This window comes from Staurois parvus, unplaced genomic scaffold (genome assembly GCF_062004578.1).
Source record: "Staurois parvus isolate SC_StPar_1 unplaced genomic scaffold, SC_StPar_1.0 ptg000092l, whole genome shotgun sequence".
NCBI classification, from domain to species: domain Eukaryota; kingdom Metazoa; phylum Chordata; class Amphibia; order Anura; family Ranidae; genus Staurois; species Staurois parvus.
The window spans coordinates 3,451,304-3,466,996 of record NW_028317888.1 but is presented as its reverse complement, the minus strand read 5'-3'; the positions used below and the strand labels follow the sequence as shown (position 1 = coordinate 3,466,996).

At 47.4% G+C, this 15,693-nt stretch overlaps 3 protein-coding genes across 3 annotated transcripts in view; 2 read left to right on the top strand and 1 right to left on the bottom strand.

Annotated features, from left to right (window-relative positions):
• LOC149468140 (uncharacterized) overlaps positions 1-15,693 on the top strand; it is a 212,024-nt gene that overhangs the window by 111,529 nt on the left and 84,802 nt on the right. The window lies entirely within an intron of this gene.
• Positions 1-15,693, bottom strand: part of LOC149468143 (uncharacterized) — a 72,746-nt gene that overhangs the window by 31,305 nt on the left and 25,748 nt on the right. The window lies entirely within an intron of this gene.
• LOC149468144 (uncharacterized) lies at positions 735-15,108 on the top strand. Its single transcript, XM_089670652.1, has 2 exons — positions 735-763; positions 14,065-15,108. The coding sequence occupies exons 1-2, from the start codon at positions 735-737 to the stop codon at positions 15,086-15,088; spliced, it is 1,053 nt and encodes a 350-aa protein (XP_089526778.1). The 3' UTR covers positions 15,089-15,108.

The following is a 15,693-nucleotide window of genomic DNA, read 5'->3' as shown; positions in this document are numbered from 1 at the left end:
TCATGTAGTAAATGTCTCTGAACCTTCCATGATTCCCATTTTCTATCAAACAAGTGCATCTTGTCCAGTAAGTTATAATGAATTCTCTCCATGAGCATCACAGCATCTACTCTATGTAAAACAGAGGCCAATGGTACAGTGATAGATTCCCAATGTAGGGCGATAGCCCACAAAGTAGAAATACAAATAGTATGTATCAATGTCATAACATTATCAGGAACCCCCGGGATACGAGCTCCCAATAGGAAGACTGTATAGTCAGACGTACCGGAACACCCACCAGTGAAGTCACCAACTCAGATATCCTGCCCCACACCAAGGATAAAGTTGGGCAAGCCCACAACATGTGTACCAAAGTACCGGTGAGGCCGCAGCCCCGGAAACATAACGGGGACGTTTGTGGGTACAAAACGTGTAGCCTTGACGGGGTATAATACCATCTGGTTAATACCTTGAGGGCCGTCTCACGGACAGAAAGAGATGGAGAGCTCTTACATATGTTATCCACCATGGAATCCCAATCCTCATCCGAAAAGGTGATACCACTATCCTCCTCCCATTTGTGTCTCTATAAAGGAGGTGAGGGAGAGAGACTGACCAGGAATTGGTGATACAGATCAGAGATAAGACCTTTGCCCCGGGAGAGTCACGGCTCATACGTTCAAAAAATGAAATCGGAGATGAAGGTGTAAGGCCAAAATGGGAGTTAAAAAATGTCTAATCTGTGGATAACGATGATATTCACGAAGCGGAACATCAAAAAGTACGCACATCATATCAAAGGGAATATAAGATCCTCCACTTTGACAGTCAGACAACCTAATAAAGGATCTATCGTACCACCAACTAAACGTCCGAGGAGAAGAAAATGCTGTACTAAAGTTAGGGTCACCAAAAAACGATACACCCGGGGAAACAGAAGAGACCAGATTTCACTGAAGTTTCCATCGAGACCAAAGTGTCAATGAATGGCCACAACAGAGTTAGAAAACGTTAACGATCGAGGGAGGATTTTGGATCATAAAATACCCGGTAAATAAAATGGGCGTATAGATTGAGATTCAAATCTGACCCACGGGATCTGGGAGTTAATAGTCGCCCATTGTGATAATTGTGCAAAACACGCTGAAAGGTAATAGAGCCAAAAATTGGGAAGACCGAGGCCCCCCGTCCGTTGTGACCAGTACAAAACCGATGAGGTAAAACGTGGACGTTTATTACACCAAATAAATTGTTAATCAGCCGCTGAAAGCGATCCAGAAACATTTTGGAGACGGAGACTGGAAGAGATGTAAATAGATAAAGTAGTTTAGGCAGAATATTCATTGTGACTGCCGTGACTCTACCCAGGAAGGAGATGGGGTACCCATGGCAAACCTTCAGTAGAGTAGAGGGGCGACACACATGGGGGGTAATTAGCAGCAAACATATCTGAGTATCTGGGAGTGAGGTTGATACCTAAATAGGAAATCCGATCCGTGGCCCAACGAAATGGAAAAGAGCTCCGGAGAGAGGCACTCAGGGAATCAGGAACATTGATGGCATAACCACTGATTTAGTGACATGAACAGACCTGACACTACAGCAAAGTCGTTCAATACCGCCCATAGATTAGGCAATGATACTAACGGGATGGTGAGGAAAAGCATGACATCATCAGCATACATACAGATTCTGAAAGGTGAAACCAATAAAGGGTAACCAGAGATCTCCGAATGTGATCTGATTGCAATCACCAAAGGTCCCAACACCAGCACACACAATAGGGATGACAGAGGACAACCATGACGGGTACCTCTACCCAATGTAACAAAGTCAGAGTTACAGCCGGGAAGTCTGATCCTTGTTATGGGAGAGTCATAGCAGGCGAGTATACCAGATAAACACTCATCACTGACACCCATTCTCTGCACCCAGGAAAACAAGGCCAAAGGACACCATTGAAGGCCTTATTAGTGTCCAAACTCAGTAACAAAACTTCTCTGGAGTGCAAATTGGCTCCTGACTAATGTGTAATGTAAGGAGAATGTTGTCACTGATAAATCTGTCCGGGATAAAACCTGATTGGTCTGGAGACACCAAAGCCCCTTTCATTCTTTAACCCCCCCGGACATTCCTAAAAGAGCCTCAGATTTATATACATTTTCTGTTACAAAGGAATGTTTCCTTCCTCCTGAGCAGCAATGTAAGGGGCTCTATGCTCCATACTCCTGACCCCGGCACTCCATCATTGTGTTGGCTGCATAGTGTAATGATTGCCCATTGGCTGCCTGTGTAGTGTCATCATTGCCCTTTGTAGGCCATGTATGGTCAGGATGGTCCTTGTCTTGTCTATTTATTGTCAGTGCTGTTTGTTTAGAGGACCATATTACTAGAATTTATCTCCACAATGAGGAGAATGTTCCGGCCCCGGAAGTGGGGGAATGTTCTGCCCCTGAAGGGGTTCATCTGGGTTCCCACACTATATATGTGTGTATCATCATCTGCTGGAGATAAAAGACATCACAGTGACTATGGAGGAAGAGGACAGACATGACTATGGAGGAAGAGGCCGGACGTGACTATGGAGGAAGAGGACGGACGTGACTATGGAGGAAGAGGACGGACGTGACTATGGAGGAAGAGGACGGATGTGACTATGGAGGAAGAGGACGGACGTGACTATGGAGGAAGAGGACGGACGTGACAATGGAGGAAGAGGACGGACGTGACTATGGAGGAAGAGGACGGACGTGACTCTGGAGGAAGAGGACGGACGTGACTCTGGAGGAAGAGGACGGACGTGACTATGGAGGAAGAGGACGGACGTGACTGTGGAGGAAGAGGACGGACGTGACTGTGGAGGAAGAGGACGGACGTGACTGTGGAGGAAGAGGACGGACGTGACTGTGGAGGAAGAGGACGGCTGTGACTGTGGAGGAAGAGGACCAACGTGACTGTGGAGGAAGAGGACCAACGTGACTGTGGAGGAAGAGGACGGACATGATGGGGGTTAAATAGGAAAAAACATCTTATTACCTCCTCTGCTGTCACGTCCAGCAACGTCTCTGATATGCTTCCTGTCTGTAGCTGACATCACTTCCTGTCTGTCCCTGACATCACTTCCTGTCTGCATTCCATAGAGACTTCCTGTGTGAGTAGAGGTGAGATCCCCACCTTGTGGAGTTCAGAGGAACTGCAGCCCCGAGATCCATCCCATAATCCCCCTTCCTGTATAATATGTACCTTACAGGGATACTACGGGAGATGAAACATTACTGAATAAAGGAAGAAGAAATAAATGTAACTCTTATGTAACCAACTGTTCAACAAACATCTCTTATTACATATAGAAAAGTCTTACAAACACAGAACACAAAATACAAATGTATAGCTAATGAGAGCGATCCCGCCAAACCTGATCCTTCTGGGGGGGACAATGCAAAAATATATATCAATCCACTCATAATGACATCATCTTCTGGGAGTGTCTGCACATCCATCCATTTCACACACATTTCATTGTCTCAGCAGATCTCCTGCAGCCTATTAGCTCCCATTTCCCTTTCTATGTCACAGCAGATCTCCTGCAGCCTATTAGCTCCCATTTCCCTCTCTATGTCTCAGCGGATCTCCTGCAGCCTATTAGCACCCATTTCCCTTTCTATGTCTCAGCAGATCTCCTGCAGCCTATTAGCACTCATTTCCCTCTCTATGTCTCAGTAGATCTCCTGCAGCCTATTAGCACCCATTTCCCTCTATGTCTCAGTAGATCTCCTGCAGCCTATTAGCACCCATTTCCCTCTATGTCTCAGCAGATCTCCTGCAGCCTATTAGCACCCATTTCCCTCTCTATGTGATACATTACAACAAGCAGTCACAAAGGTAAATGTAAAATAAAAGCAGAGAGGGAGAGAAGGCTGATAAAGCAGCTCATTGATGAGAGGTACATAAGAACATACAATGTCAATACAAAACAGTGACATGGCCATCAATCACAAACGATCGGAGCAGACAGATCGGTGTCATAGGTGTCCCGTGGGTCCTGAACTGCCTCCAGCGCAGGGACAGTAGCAGGGTGTAAAGCAGGTAGGTACTCCAACTTTCTCATTTCTGCTCTGACCTTCATCAGTGCCGGTAACATGGGGGACATAGAAGACAGCCAATGCATGGGAATGGTTCTCCTGGTTGCCCTCAGAATGTAGGTGGAAAGTTTCCTCGCACATTTAGAGAGACCCGAAAAGGTAGACCCAACAGAAAGTAAATGGGCTCAAAAGGGACAGGAGCCCGCAGAAGTAACCACAATGGGGTAAGGACCTCCTCCAAAAGGGTGCAATGGACCGGCAATCCCAAAAAATGTGGAAAAGAGTGTCAGTTGCCATCCCACTAGAAATTCTGAGGCCCCTCTGCACTCTGGTATATACCCTTCAAGCAGACTATGCAATAAATAGGGATATTTAGTTCACACATATTACAATACAGGCTTAAGCTGCCAACTGCATCAAAGTGATCCCTCTATGGCCAGTCCTACTCTGCTCTGCCTACGCAAATGCTACTGTGGACACAATGCCAACATAGGGGAAAAGACACAATGGGGAAGAGCTACAAGGTTCAGGTCTGGCTACTGACCCAACAATACAACAAACAAGAGATCCCTGTGCTCAATCCATACAGCTAGTGCATGCATTTATCCATCAGGTGCTAAAGGGGTGTAACCACATATTAACACTAGAAATTCTTTCTCGGAACCCAAAAAATGGCCGCCACGATACTTCCGGAAAAAACATCAATACGTCACCACATCACGTGCCCCGGAAGCGTTTCATCACATCTGGACTTTTTCAACATATCAATATCCCTGTTGAAAAGTCCGGATGTGACGAAACGCGTCCGGGGCACGTGACGTATTGATGTTTTTTCTGGAAGTATCGTGGTGGCCATTTTTTGGGTTCCGAGACACACGGCTGTTCTCACCCTGGAGACTTCCATCTACCACCTGGCTCTCCTTCAGAGTGGTATGGACTTGATCATATAGTTACCGCTGAGGAATCATGTCGTGTTGTTCATCTCACTATATGGAAGCTGTTCTCATCAAATTTTAATGTAAGTTGCTACAATAAAATGTATTTGTGATATAATATATTTACTGATCCCTGGTCTGTCCATGAGGTCTATGGGAAGTGTTTGGAGAAGATGGTAGACTAAAGCTTGGAGGCTCTCATCTGTATTATGGATCCTATGCTGATTGTATCTATGTCAGGGTAATTCTGCACTTCTTTTATTGTGTGCAGTGGATTTATTAATCGAGGTGTTGGAGTCCTGACATTTCACCATTGCTGTGGCACTTTATTTTGTTGGCATGTGACACGTGTGGCACTATATTATAATACCTGGGATAATACACTATGTTTAGAATCTTTTGTTTTTGAGGTATATGAAGATTCTCTGGAGTATACCATCAATCTTATTCGGGGATATCAATGATTATGAAATCACCTGCAAGAAAAGTTTTTTTTTTTGGACTGTAAATTGACTTTAATTGGATTTTAGGTGTAGTGACACCATATCTGGGTTTATTCTAATCAAGTCTGCTTATCACTATTTGAAATCCCTGACTGCCTTGTGTGTATCCAGTGCAAGTGTCAGATTTCACAGGAGATGCCAGTCAGCAGGTTACAGCAGTCACAGATAGGAGTCATTTCCTCCCTACACAAGGATCTACAGTCCATACACACCCAGCACAAGGCCGGGGTCACACTACCAGACGCTTCTCGGGGCTGCAGTTCCTCTGAGCTCCACAAGGTGGGGATCTCACTTCTACCCACACAGGAAGTCTCTATGGAAGACAGGAAGTGATGTTCGGGACAGACAGGAAGTGATGTCAGACATAGGAAGTCATGTCAGGTACAGACAGGAAGTAGAGAGGAGACGTGGCTGGAAGTGGCAGCAGAGGAGGTAATAAGATGTTATATTCTATTTACACCCAGTAACCCCCCATCATGTCCATCCTCTTCCTCCACAGTCACATCCATCCTCTTCCTCCATAGTCACGTCCGTCCTCTTCCTCCATAGTCACGTCCGTCCTCTTCCTCCATAGTCACGTCCGTCCTCTTCCTCCATAGTCACATCCGTCCTCTTCCTCCATAGTCATGTCCATCCTCTTCCTCCATAGTCATGTCTGTCCTCTTCCTCCATAGTCGTGTCCATTCTCTTCCTCCATAGTCACTTCCATCCTCTTCCTCCATAGTCACGTCCATCCTCTTCCTCCATAGTCATGTCCGTCCTCTTCCTCCATAGTAACTGTGATGTTTTTTATCTCCAGCAGATGATGATACACACATATATAGTGTGGGAACCCAGATTAACCCCTTCAGGGGCAGAACATTCCCCCACTTCCGGGGCCGGAACATTCTCCTCATTGTGGAGAAGTGTCACCTTTCCCACCAATCACTTTCTTACCTCATCAGTCTATATCAAAGGATTATACCACTTTTATAAATGGTGGGGGATGGAGAATCCTATGACATCACACTGACCTCACAGCTCCTCCCAATGTCCCTCCATCCAGAGTCGGAGAATCCTATGACATCACACTGACCTCACAGCTCCTCCTCCCAATGTCCCTCCATCCAGAGTCAGAGAATCCTATGACATCACACTGACCTCACAGCTCCTCCTCCCAATGTCCCTCCATCCAGAGTCAGAGAATCCTATGACATCACACTGACCTCACAGCTCCTCCTCCCAATGTCCCTCCATCCAGAGTCGGAGAATCCTATGACATCACACTGACCTCACAGCTCCTCCCAATGTCCCTCCATCCAGAGTCGGAGAATCCTATGACATCACCCTGACCTCACAGCTCCTCCTCCCAATGTCCCTCCATCCAGAGTCAGAGAATCCTATGACATCACACTGACCTCACAGCTCCTCTTCCCAATGTCCCTCCATCCAGAGTCGGAGAATCCTATGACATCACACCGACCTCACAGCTCCCCCTCCCAATGTCCCTCCATCCAGAGTCGGAGAATCCTATGACATCCCACCGACCTCACAGCTCCTCCTCCCAATGTCCCTCCATCCAGTGTCGGAGAATCCTATGACAGCACACCGACCTCACAGCTCCTCCCCCCAATGTTCCTCCATCCAGTGTCGGAGAATCCTATGACATCACACTGACCTCACAGCTCCTCCCCCAATGTCCCTCCATCCAGTGTCGGAGAATCCTATGATATCACACTGACCTCACAGCTCCTCCTCCCAATGTCCCTCCATCCAGTGTCGGAGAATCCTATGACATCACACCGACCTCACAGCTCCTCCCCCCAATGTCCCTCCATCCAGAGTCAGAGAATCCTATGACATCACACTGACCTCACAGCTCCTCCTCCCAATGTCCCTCCATCCAGAGTCAGAGAATCCTATGACATCACACTGACCTCACAGCTCCTCCTCCCAATGTTCCTTCCATCCAGAGTCAGAGAATCCTATGACATCACACTGACCTCACAGCTCCTCCCCCCAATGTCCCTCCATCCAGAGTCAGAGAATCCTATGACATCACACTGACCTCACAGCTCCTCCTCCCAATGTCCCTCCATCCAGAGTCAGAGAATCCTATGACATCACACTGACCTCACAGCTCCTCCTCCCAATGTCCCTTCATCCAGAGTCAGAGAATCCTATGACATCACACTGACCTCACAGCTCCTCTCCCCAATGTCCCTCCATCTTGCTTTTTTCTGATTCTCTTAGGATGTGGGGCCCCTTGGTACCCTCACATGTAAAGTGGGACTGTTGGTCCTGCGTTGTATGTAATGACATCAGAATGCTGCAACAATCCTATACCCTGCGTAGTGTGGGGGTCCTGTGGGGGGGAATTATACCTCAGCCTGAAGTGGGGCTTTAATAAAATGGAGACCTGAATGGAGAGGTGAGGAGGATTCTGGGAATATCATTTGATGTGACTATTTGTGTTCAGATGTAGAGTTTTCCTCCTGTGAAGTCTGGAGATCATATGACATCACATTGCCTCCACCTCCCTCCCTGATAGAAGAGAGAAAGAAGAAGAAGATTCTAGAAGTCACCAGAGAGATCACTGAGCTGCTGACAGGAGAGGTGAGCGGTGCCGGGAATTCTGGGACATTCTCCAGTAACAGACAAGGGATGTGTCTGGATGGTGACTGTATCATTGTGTGTGTCAGGTTCCTATAAGGTGTCAGGGTGTCACTGTCTATTTCTCCATGGAGGAGTGGGAGTATTTAGAAGGACACAAGGATCTCTACAAGGACGTCATGATGGACAATCAGCCGCCCCTCACATCACCGGGTAAGAGGAGACTTTATTGTAAAGGAGAGAGCAGTACGGAGGATCCACCTAGATCCCCCATCATCTGATAAACACATAGAAACAATGGATTCAGTCAGTGTGTGTGTTTCCTACAGATGGATCCAGTCATGGGAACCCACCAGAGAGATGTCCCCGTCCTCTGTATTCCCGGGATTCCACACAGGAAGGTCACACCATCCCTCACCATCATCAGGTAGATGATGACAATTATTGGTAGTTGTGATTTATACACAGCATGTTTGTTACAATGAATGTTTTATTATATCTTTCAGAGTGGAATCCTCGGGGATGATAATATTGATGTTAAAGAAGAGTATAAAGAGGAGGATGAGGAGTATGGAGTGATGGAGGAGTTTTCAGAAGGACACAAGGATATGATGGAGCCACCTAATACCAGGAACCCGCCAGAGAGATGTCCCCGTCCTCTGTATTCCCAGGATTCCACACAGGGAGATCACACCATCCCTCACTATTACAAGGTTGGTGGGATGGAGAATCTAGAACATGGACTTGTAGAGACTATGGGCTCCAATCACAAAGCGGTATCTTCCCGTATCCCAGTATGTAGTAAGATGCTGCATTCTGTTTTTTAGTAGTGAAGCCTGCGGTGAATTTACCACTGGTGTCCATAGCAACACTTGTAAATAGCTCGTTGTTAAGGAGAGGTCGCCAGTGTCCCCAACAACCAGTAAACAAGGAGCGGATGGCTGCCAGGTTCCACGCTGACAGCTGTGACAGGTCTGGTATGGATTTTGATGAGAATCCCCGATGCCAAAATAATAAAAAAAAAGGCGTGGGTTCCCCTTCAAAATCAATACCAGACCCTTAGTGAGTGCCCACCTTCCTCCTGAACCATACCAGGCCACATATCCTCAACATGGGGTGGGTGCTCTGCCCCCCCAAAAGCACCTTATCCCCATGTTGATGGAGACAAGGGTCCCTTCCCCACAACCCTGGGCAGTGGTTGTGGGGGGCTGTGGGTGGAGGACTTATTGGAATCTGGAAGCCACCTTTAACAAGGAGGCCCCCACATCCCGGCCCCCCCACAATGTGAATGAGTATAGAGTACAGGTGAAACTCAAAAAATGAGAATATGGTGCAAAAGTTCATTTTTTTCAGTGCAGCAACTTAAAAGGTGAAACTAATATATGAGACTCATTACATGCAAAGCAAGATAGTTCAAGCCGTGATTTGTCATCATTGTGATGATTATGGCTTACAGCTCATGAAAACCCCAAATCCACAATCTCAGAAAATGAGAATATTGTGAAAAGGTGGAATATTCTCGGCTCAAAGTGTCCCACTCTAATCAGCTCATTCAGCCATAACACCTGCAAAGGGTTCCTGAGCCTTTAAATGGTCTCTCAGTCTGGTTCAGTAGGAATCACAATCATGGGAAGGACTGCTGACCTGACACCATCACTGACACCCTCCATAAGGAGGGAAAGCCTCAAAAGGGAATTGCAGAAGAAGTTGGATGTTCCCAAAGTGCTGTATCAAAGCACATTAATAGAAAGTTATGTGGAAGGGAAAAGTGTGGAAGAAAAAGGTGCACAAGCAGCAGGGATGACCGCAGCCTGGAGAGGATTGTCAGGAAAATGCCATTCAAAAGTGTTGGGGGCTTTCACAAGGAGTGGACTGAGGCTGGAGTCAGTGCATCAAGAGCCACCACACACAGACAGATCCTGGACATGGGCTTCTAATGTCGTATTCCTCTTGTCAAGCCGCTCCTGAACAACAAACAACGTCAGAAGCGTGTTACCTGGGCTAAAGAAAAACAGACCTGGTCTGCTGCTCAGTGGTCCAAAGTCCTTTTTTTCTGGTGAGGCAACTTTTGCATCTCATTTGGAAACCAAGGACCCCGAGTATGGAGGAATAATAGAGAGGCCCAAGGACCCCGAGTATGGAGGAAGAATGGAGAGGCCCAAGGACCCCGAGTATGAAGGAAGAATGGAGATACTCAAGGACCCCGAGTATGGAGGAAGAATGGAGAGGCCCAAGGACCCCGAGTATGAAGGAAGAATGGAGATACCCAAGGACCCCGAGTATGGAGGAAGAATGGAGAGGCCCCAGGACCCCGAGTATGGAGGAAGAATGGAGAGGCACAAGGACCCCGAGTATGGAGGAAGAATGGAGAGGCCCAAGGACCCAGAGTATGGAGGAAGAATGGAGAGGCACAAGGACCCCGAGTATAGAGGAAGAATGGAGAGGCACAAGGACCCCGAGTATGGAAGAAGAATGGAGAGGCCCAAGGACCCCGAGTATGGAGGAAGAATGGAGAGGCACAAGGACCCAGAGTATGGAGGAAGAATGGAGGGGCCCAAGGACCCCGAGTATGGAGGAAGAATGGAGAGGCCCAAGGACCCCGAGTATGGAGGAAGAATGGAGAGGCCCAAGGACCCAGAGTATGGAGGAAGAATGGAGAGGCCCAAGGACCCCAAGTATGGAGGAAGAATGGAGAGGCTCAAGGAGCCCAAGTATGGAGGAAGTATGGGTAGGCACAAGGACCCCGAGTATGGAGGAAGAATGGAGAGGCCCAAGGAGCCCAAGTATGGAGGAAGAATGGAGAGGCACAAGGACCCCGAGTATGGAGGAAGAATGGAGAGGCCCAAGGACCCCGAGTATGGAGGAAGAATGGAGAGGCACAAGAAGCCTGAGTATGGAGGAAGAATGGAGAGGCACAAGGACCCCGAGTATGGAGGAAGAATGGAGAGGCCAAGGACCCCGAGTATGGAGGAAGAATGGAGAGGCACAAGGACCCCGAGTATGGAGGAAGAATGGAGAGGCACAAGGGCCCCGAGTATGGAGGAAGAATGGAGAGGCACAAGGACCCCGAGTATGGAGGAAGAATGGAGAGGCCCAAGGACCCCGAGTATGGAGGAAGAATGGAGAGGCACACACTGCAAGATGCTTGAAGTCCAGTGTGAAGTTTCCACAGTCTGTGTTGATTTGGGGAGCCATGTCATCTGCTGGTGTTGGCCCACTGTGCTTCATTAAGTCCAGGGTCAATGCAGCCGTCTACCAGGAGATTTTGGAGCACTTCATGCTTCCTTCTGCAGACCAGCTTTATGGGGATGCTGACTTCATTTTCCAGCAGGACTTGGCTCCGCCCACACTGCCAAAAGCACCAAAACCTGGTTCAATGACCGTGGGATTACTGTGCTTGATTGGCCAGCAAACTCGCCTGACCTGAACCCCATAGAGAATCTATGGGGCATTGCCAAGAGAAAGATGAGAGACATGAGATGGAACAATGCAGAAGAGCTGAAGGCCGCTATTGAAGCATCCTGGTCTTCCATAACACCTCAGCAGTGCCACAGGCTGATAGCTTCCATGCCACGCCGCATTGAGGCAGTAATTGCTGCAAAAGGGGCCCAAACCAAGTACTGAGTACATATGCAGCTTCTACTTTTCAGAGGTGCGATATTGTTCTATGTACAATCCGTGTTTTATTGATTGCATGGAATATTCTCATTTTCGGAGATTGTGGATTTGGGGTTTTCATGAGCTGTAAGCCATAATCATCACAATGATGACAAATCACGGCTTGAACTATCTTGCTTTGCATGGAATGAGTCTCATATATTAGTTTCACCTTTTAAGTTGCTGCACTGAAATAAATGAACTTTTGCACCAGATTCTCATTTTTCCAGTTACACCTGTACATAGCACCCCTATTCATTCCCCAAAAAAAGTGTAGTGTAAAAAAACTCGAAGTCATTTTTGGCAAAACACAAATAAAGAACAATATCCCCCTGATGTAGATCCATCGATGATCCAATCACAATACTCGCTGTCATTGTTGACTCGAAGAAAAAACAAAGCTCCACTCCTGCCGTCTGACAGCTCCGCCGCCTCCCACTTCTAAATAAACTAAGGAGCGCTACCACACTGTGACATCACTGGGTGGCCTTGCCCTCTTGTGACATCACCAATACAACATGCCCCGGTCAGTGACGTCACCAATACAACATGCCCTGGTCAGTGACGTCACCGAGTGGCACCGTCCCTTAGTATATTTAGTGGCAGGAGGCAGCAGAGCTGTCAGACAGAGGGGAGTCTTCATTGGGAGCGGAGCTTTTCTTTCCAAGTCAGCGGTGACAGCGAGCATCGTGATTGATGATGGATCTACACCGGGGGGACATTTTTGCTTTATTTTTGCTTTTTTAATAAAGGACTTATCAAAAACTGCCTGCTGTATCTAACAGAATACTTTTTTGGGGTGAATAATTAGGGGTACCATGTACTCCATACTCATTTACATGGGGTGAAGGATCTGAGGGCCCCCTTGTTAAATGTTGTAAGTCCTCTGCCTGCAAACCCCCACAGCCACTAGCCTGGGTTGTAGGGAAGAGTCCCTTGTCCCCATCAACATGGACAAGGTGCTCTGAGGGAGCAAAGCCCCCCCTTGCAACAGAACATCCACTCCATGTTAAGGACACGTGGCCTGGTATGTTTCAGGAGGGGGGGTTACTTTCTCATCCCCCTGTTTACTGACCTGCCGAGCTGCATGCTCAGATAGGGGTCTAGTATGTATTTCTTTTTTTTTGGCAAGGGGTCCCCCTCAAAATCCATACCAGACCCGGGATGGGAACCCACGCCATTTTCTTAATATTTCACTGCCGGTAATTCTTTTTTTTAGATTCATCTTTTGGTTAGGACGCAGTGGCCGCTCGCTCCCTAACAACCATGTTGTTTACTGGTTGTTAAGGATGCCAGCGGCCGCCCACTCTTTACCAAGCAGTACACATTTCCTGAATGCCGCATGTCTCCACCACTAATTAATGACCGCATGCATTTCATTCTTTATTTCCTTCTGTGAATGTAACGCCTGTTCATGCGGTATTTACTGAGCGTGTTCAGTGTTTGTGGTCAATACCGCAACACGGGATAGGAAATGGACAGTTTCAGGATGGCATGCGGTATTTAGGGGAAATGTACCCACATATCACATGTGATCTGCTTCTGTGAAGGGAGACAATGTGTGGATTTTGTGTGATGTCACAATCATAAATCTTACATTTTACAGATGATATTTTCTCTCATTTCCTTGATTTAGAGTGGAGATCCAATCGATATAGAATTTGAGGTGAAAGCAGAAGAAGAAGAGGCGTATGTGAGGGATGATCAGCAGTCTATGGAGGAGGATGGAATAACGGGGACATTTATAGAGGAGGACACTCCTACAGAGATCAGCACAGGTGGGTCATGAACACTAAATCCATTCCTCCACCCATACTGCTCACTGATTGGTCCAGAGTAGGGCGGGGACTGGGTGATATCAGCCTGTAATCCCCTGGTCACTTTCCTGAGCTGTGTTCCCCGTCCTGTATTCCTGGATTTCTCTCGGATAATCTTCCTTCTCTGTGCTGCAGACACAATTTATGTATCAGTTCTGGTTGTTTCCTCACTCTCTGACTAAGGTCCATGAATAAAGAAATGACCTGGTAGGAGATCAGAGGAGCCATTTCCTAGTTCCCTTGAGGGTGGAATTGTAAGCTCCTCAGAGACCAAGCTGCCTGATGTGGGCGGAGTCCTCTGGTTTGGGGGAACCAATCAGCTCCTGTCTAGTAATCCTCTTTGTCTTTGTATTTTAGTCCATGGCCGGGAGATGAGGAAAACCTCCGAGGATTGTCTCACTTTGTCTCCAGACTGGAAAGTAGAAGATGAGGACATCACACAGTATAGTCCAGGAGAAAACCCGGCTCCCTCCAATGTCCATCCGGCACCACCCAGTGTAGATGGACCATCGGATTCCTCGTATCCTGAGGAACCTCAGACTGTGCGGGACCGGGCCGGCCTTCCAACAGGGAAGAGCTTCTCCTGTACTGAGTGCGGGAAGGGTTTCCGTTCTAAATCCTATCTTAATGTGCATAAAAGATCTCACACGGGGGAGAAGCCACATTTCTGTCCTGAGTGCGGGAAATGTTTTTCAGTGATGTCCAATCTTTACAGACATCAGAGATCTCATACGGGGGAAAAGCCATATTCCTGTCCTGAGTGCGGGAAATCTTTTTCTAGTAAGTCAAATCTTTACACACATCAAAGATGTCACACAGGTGAGAAGCCGTATTCCTGTCCTGAGTGCGGGAAATGTTATTTATCAAAGTTCCATCTTTTCAGACATCAGAGATCTCACACGGGAGAGAAGCCATATTCCTGCCCTGAGTGCGGGAAATGTTTTTCAGAGAAGAACAGTCTTTACACACATCAGAGATCTCACACGGGGGAGAAGCCATATTCTTGTCCTGAGTGTGGGAAATGTTTTTCTCAGAATTCCAGTCTGCACAAACATAAGAGATCTCACACAGGGGAGAAGCCATATTCCTGTCCTGAGTGCGGGAAATGTTTTTCAGAGCATTCCAGTATGTACAAACATCAGAGAACTCACACAGGGGAGAGGCCATATTCCTGTCCTGAGTGCGGGAAATGTTTTTCCGAGAAGTCCATTCTACACAAACATCAAAGATTTCACACAGGGGAGAAGCCGTATTCCTGTCCTGAGTGTGGGAAATGTTTTTCAAGGTCATCAAATCTTTACACACATCAGAGATCTCACACTGGGGAGAAGCTGTATTCCTGTTCTGAGTGCGGGAAATGTTTTATAGAAAAATCAAAACTTGTCAGACATCAAAGATCTCACACGGGGGAGAAGCCGTTTTCCTGTCCTGAGTGTGGGAAATGTTTTTCAGAGAAGTCCAGTCTGCACAAACATCAGAGATCTCACACGGGGGAGAAGTCACTTTCCTGTCCTGAGTGAGGGAAAGGTTCCTCACTGAAGTCCTGTCTCCCTGTACATCAGGGGTCCCACACAACCCTGGAGGTGTATTAGTGCCTTGAGTGCGGGAAATGTCTTCTAGATGAATGTTGCTGGACATCCCAGCTCTCATGTGGGGAAGAAGCACACCCTGATATACACCTCAGATATACTCCATGGCTGATCTTCATCATGGAAGAAACAGTTCATAAGGAGATCAGAGGCCCCCAAAGACATGGATGAAGTGTGGGACCGGGTTGGCCATTGATGGCAGGAGAAGAATAAAAATGGAGTCCTGCCCTGTGATTGGCTGAGTATATTTTGTGGTGGGAGATTTCACAAACACTTGGAGGTCTATGGAGAACAATGTTGAACGGATGTGACCGGCATTCTCCAGCTGGGAGGAGTTTTGGCCGTATTTTATTTCTTATGATCATTGGCTCCATCTAGTGGCCATAATATCATATTGGGCTAGTTTTACTGATGGAGAGATTTCAGAAAAATCACCTCATTGTGGCCTCTAGATGGAGCCGGCGATCATAGGAAATCTCTGTGTTACTTGAGGTCACACTCCTCCACCCTGAGGTCACACTCCCACACTGTGAGGT

Coding starts and splice junctions, on each gene's coding strand:
- LOC149468144 (XM_089670652.1), top strand. CDS start 735: ATGATATTCACGAAGCGGAACATCAAAAA. Junction 764..14,064: donor ACGAAGCGGAACATCAAAAA/GTACGCACATCA, acceptor GGCACCACCCAG/TGTAGATGGACCATCGGATT.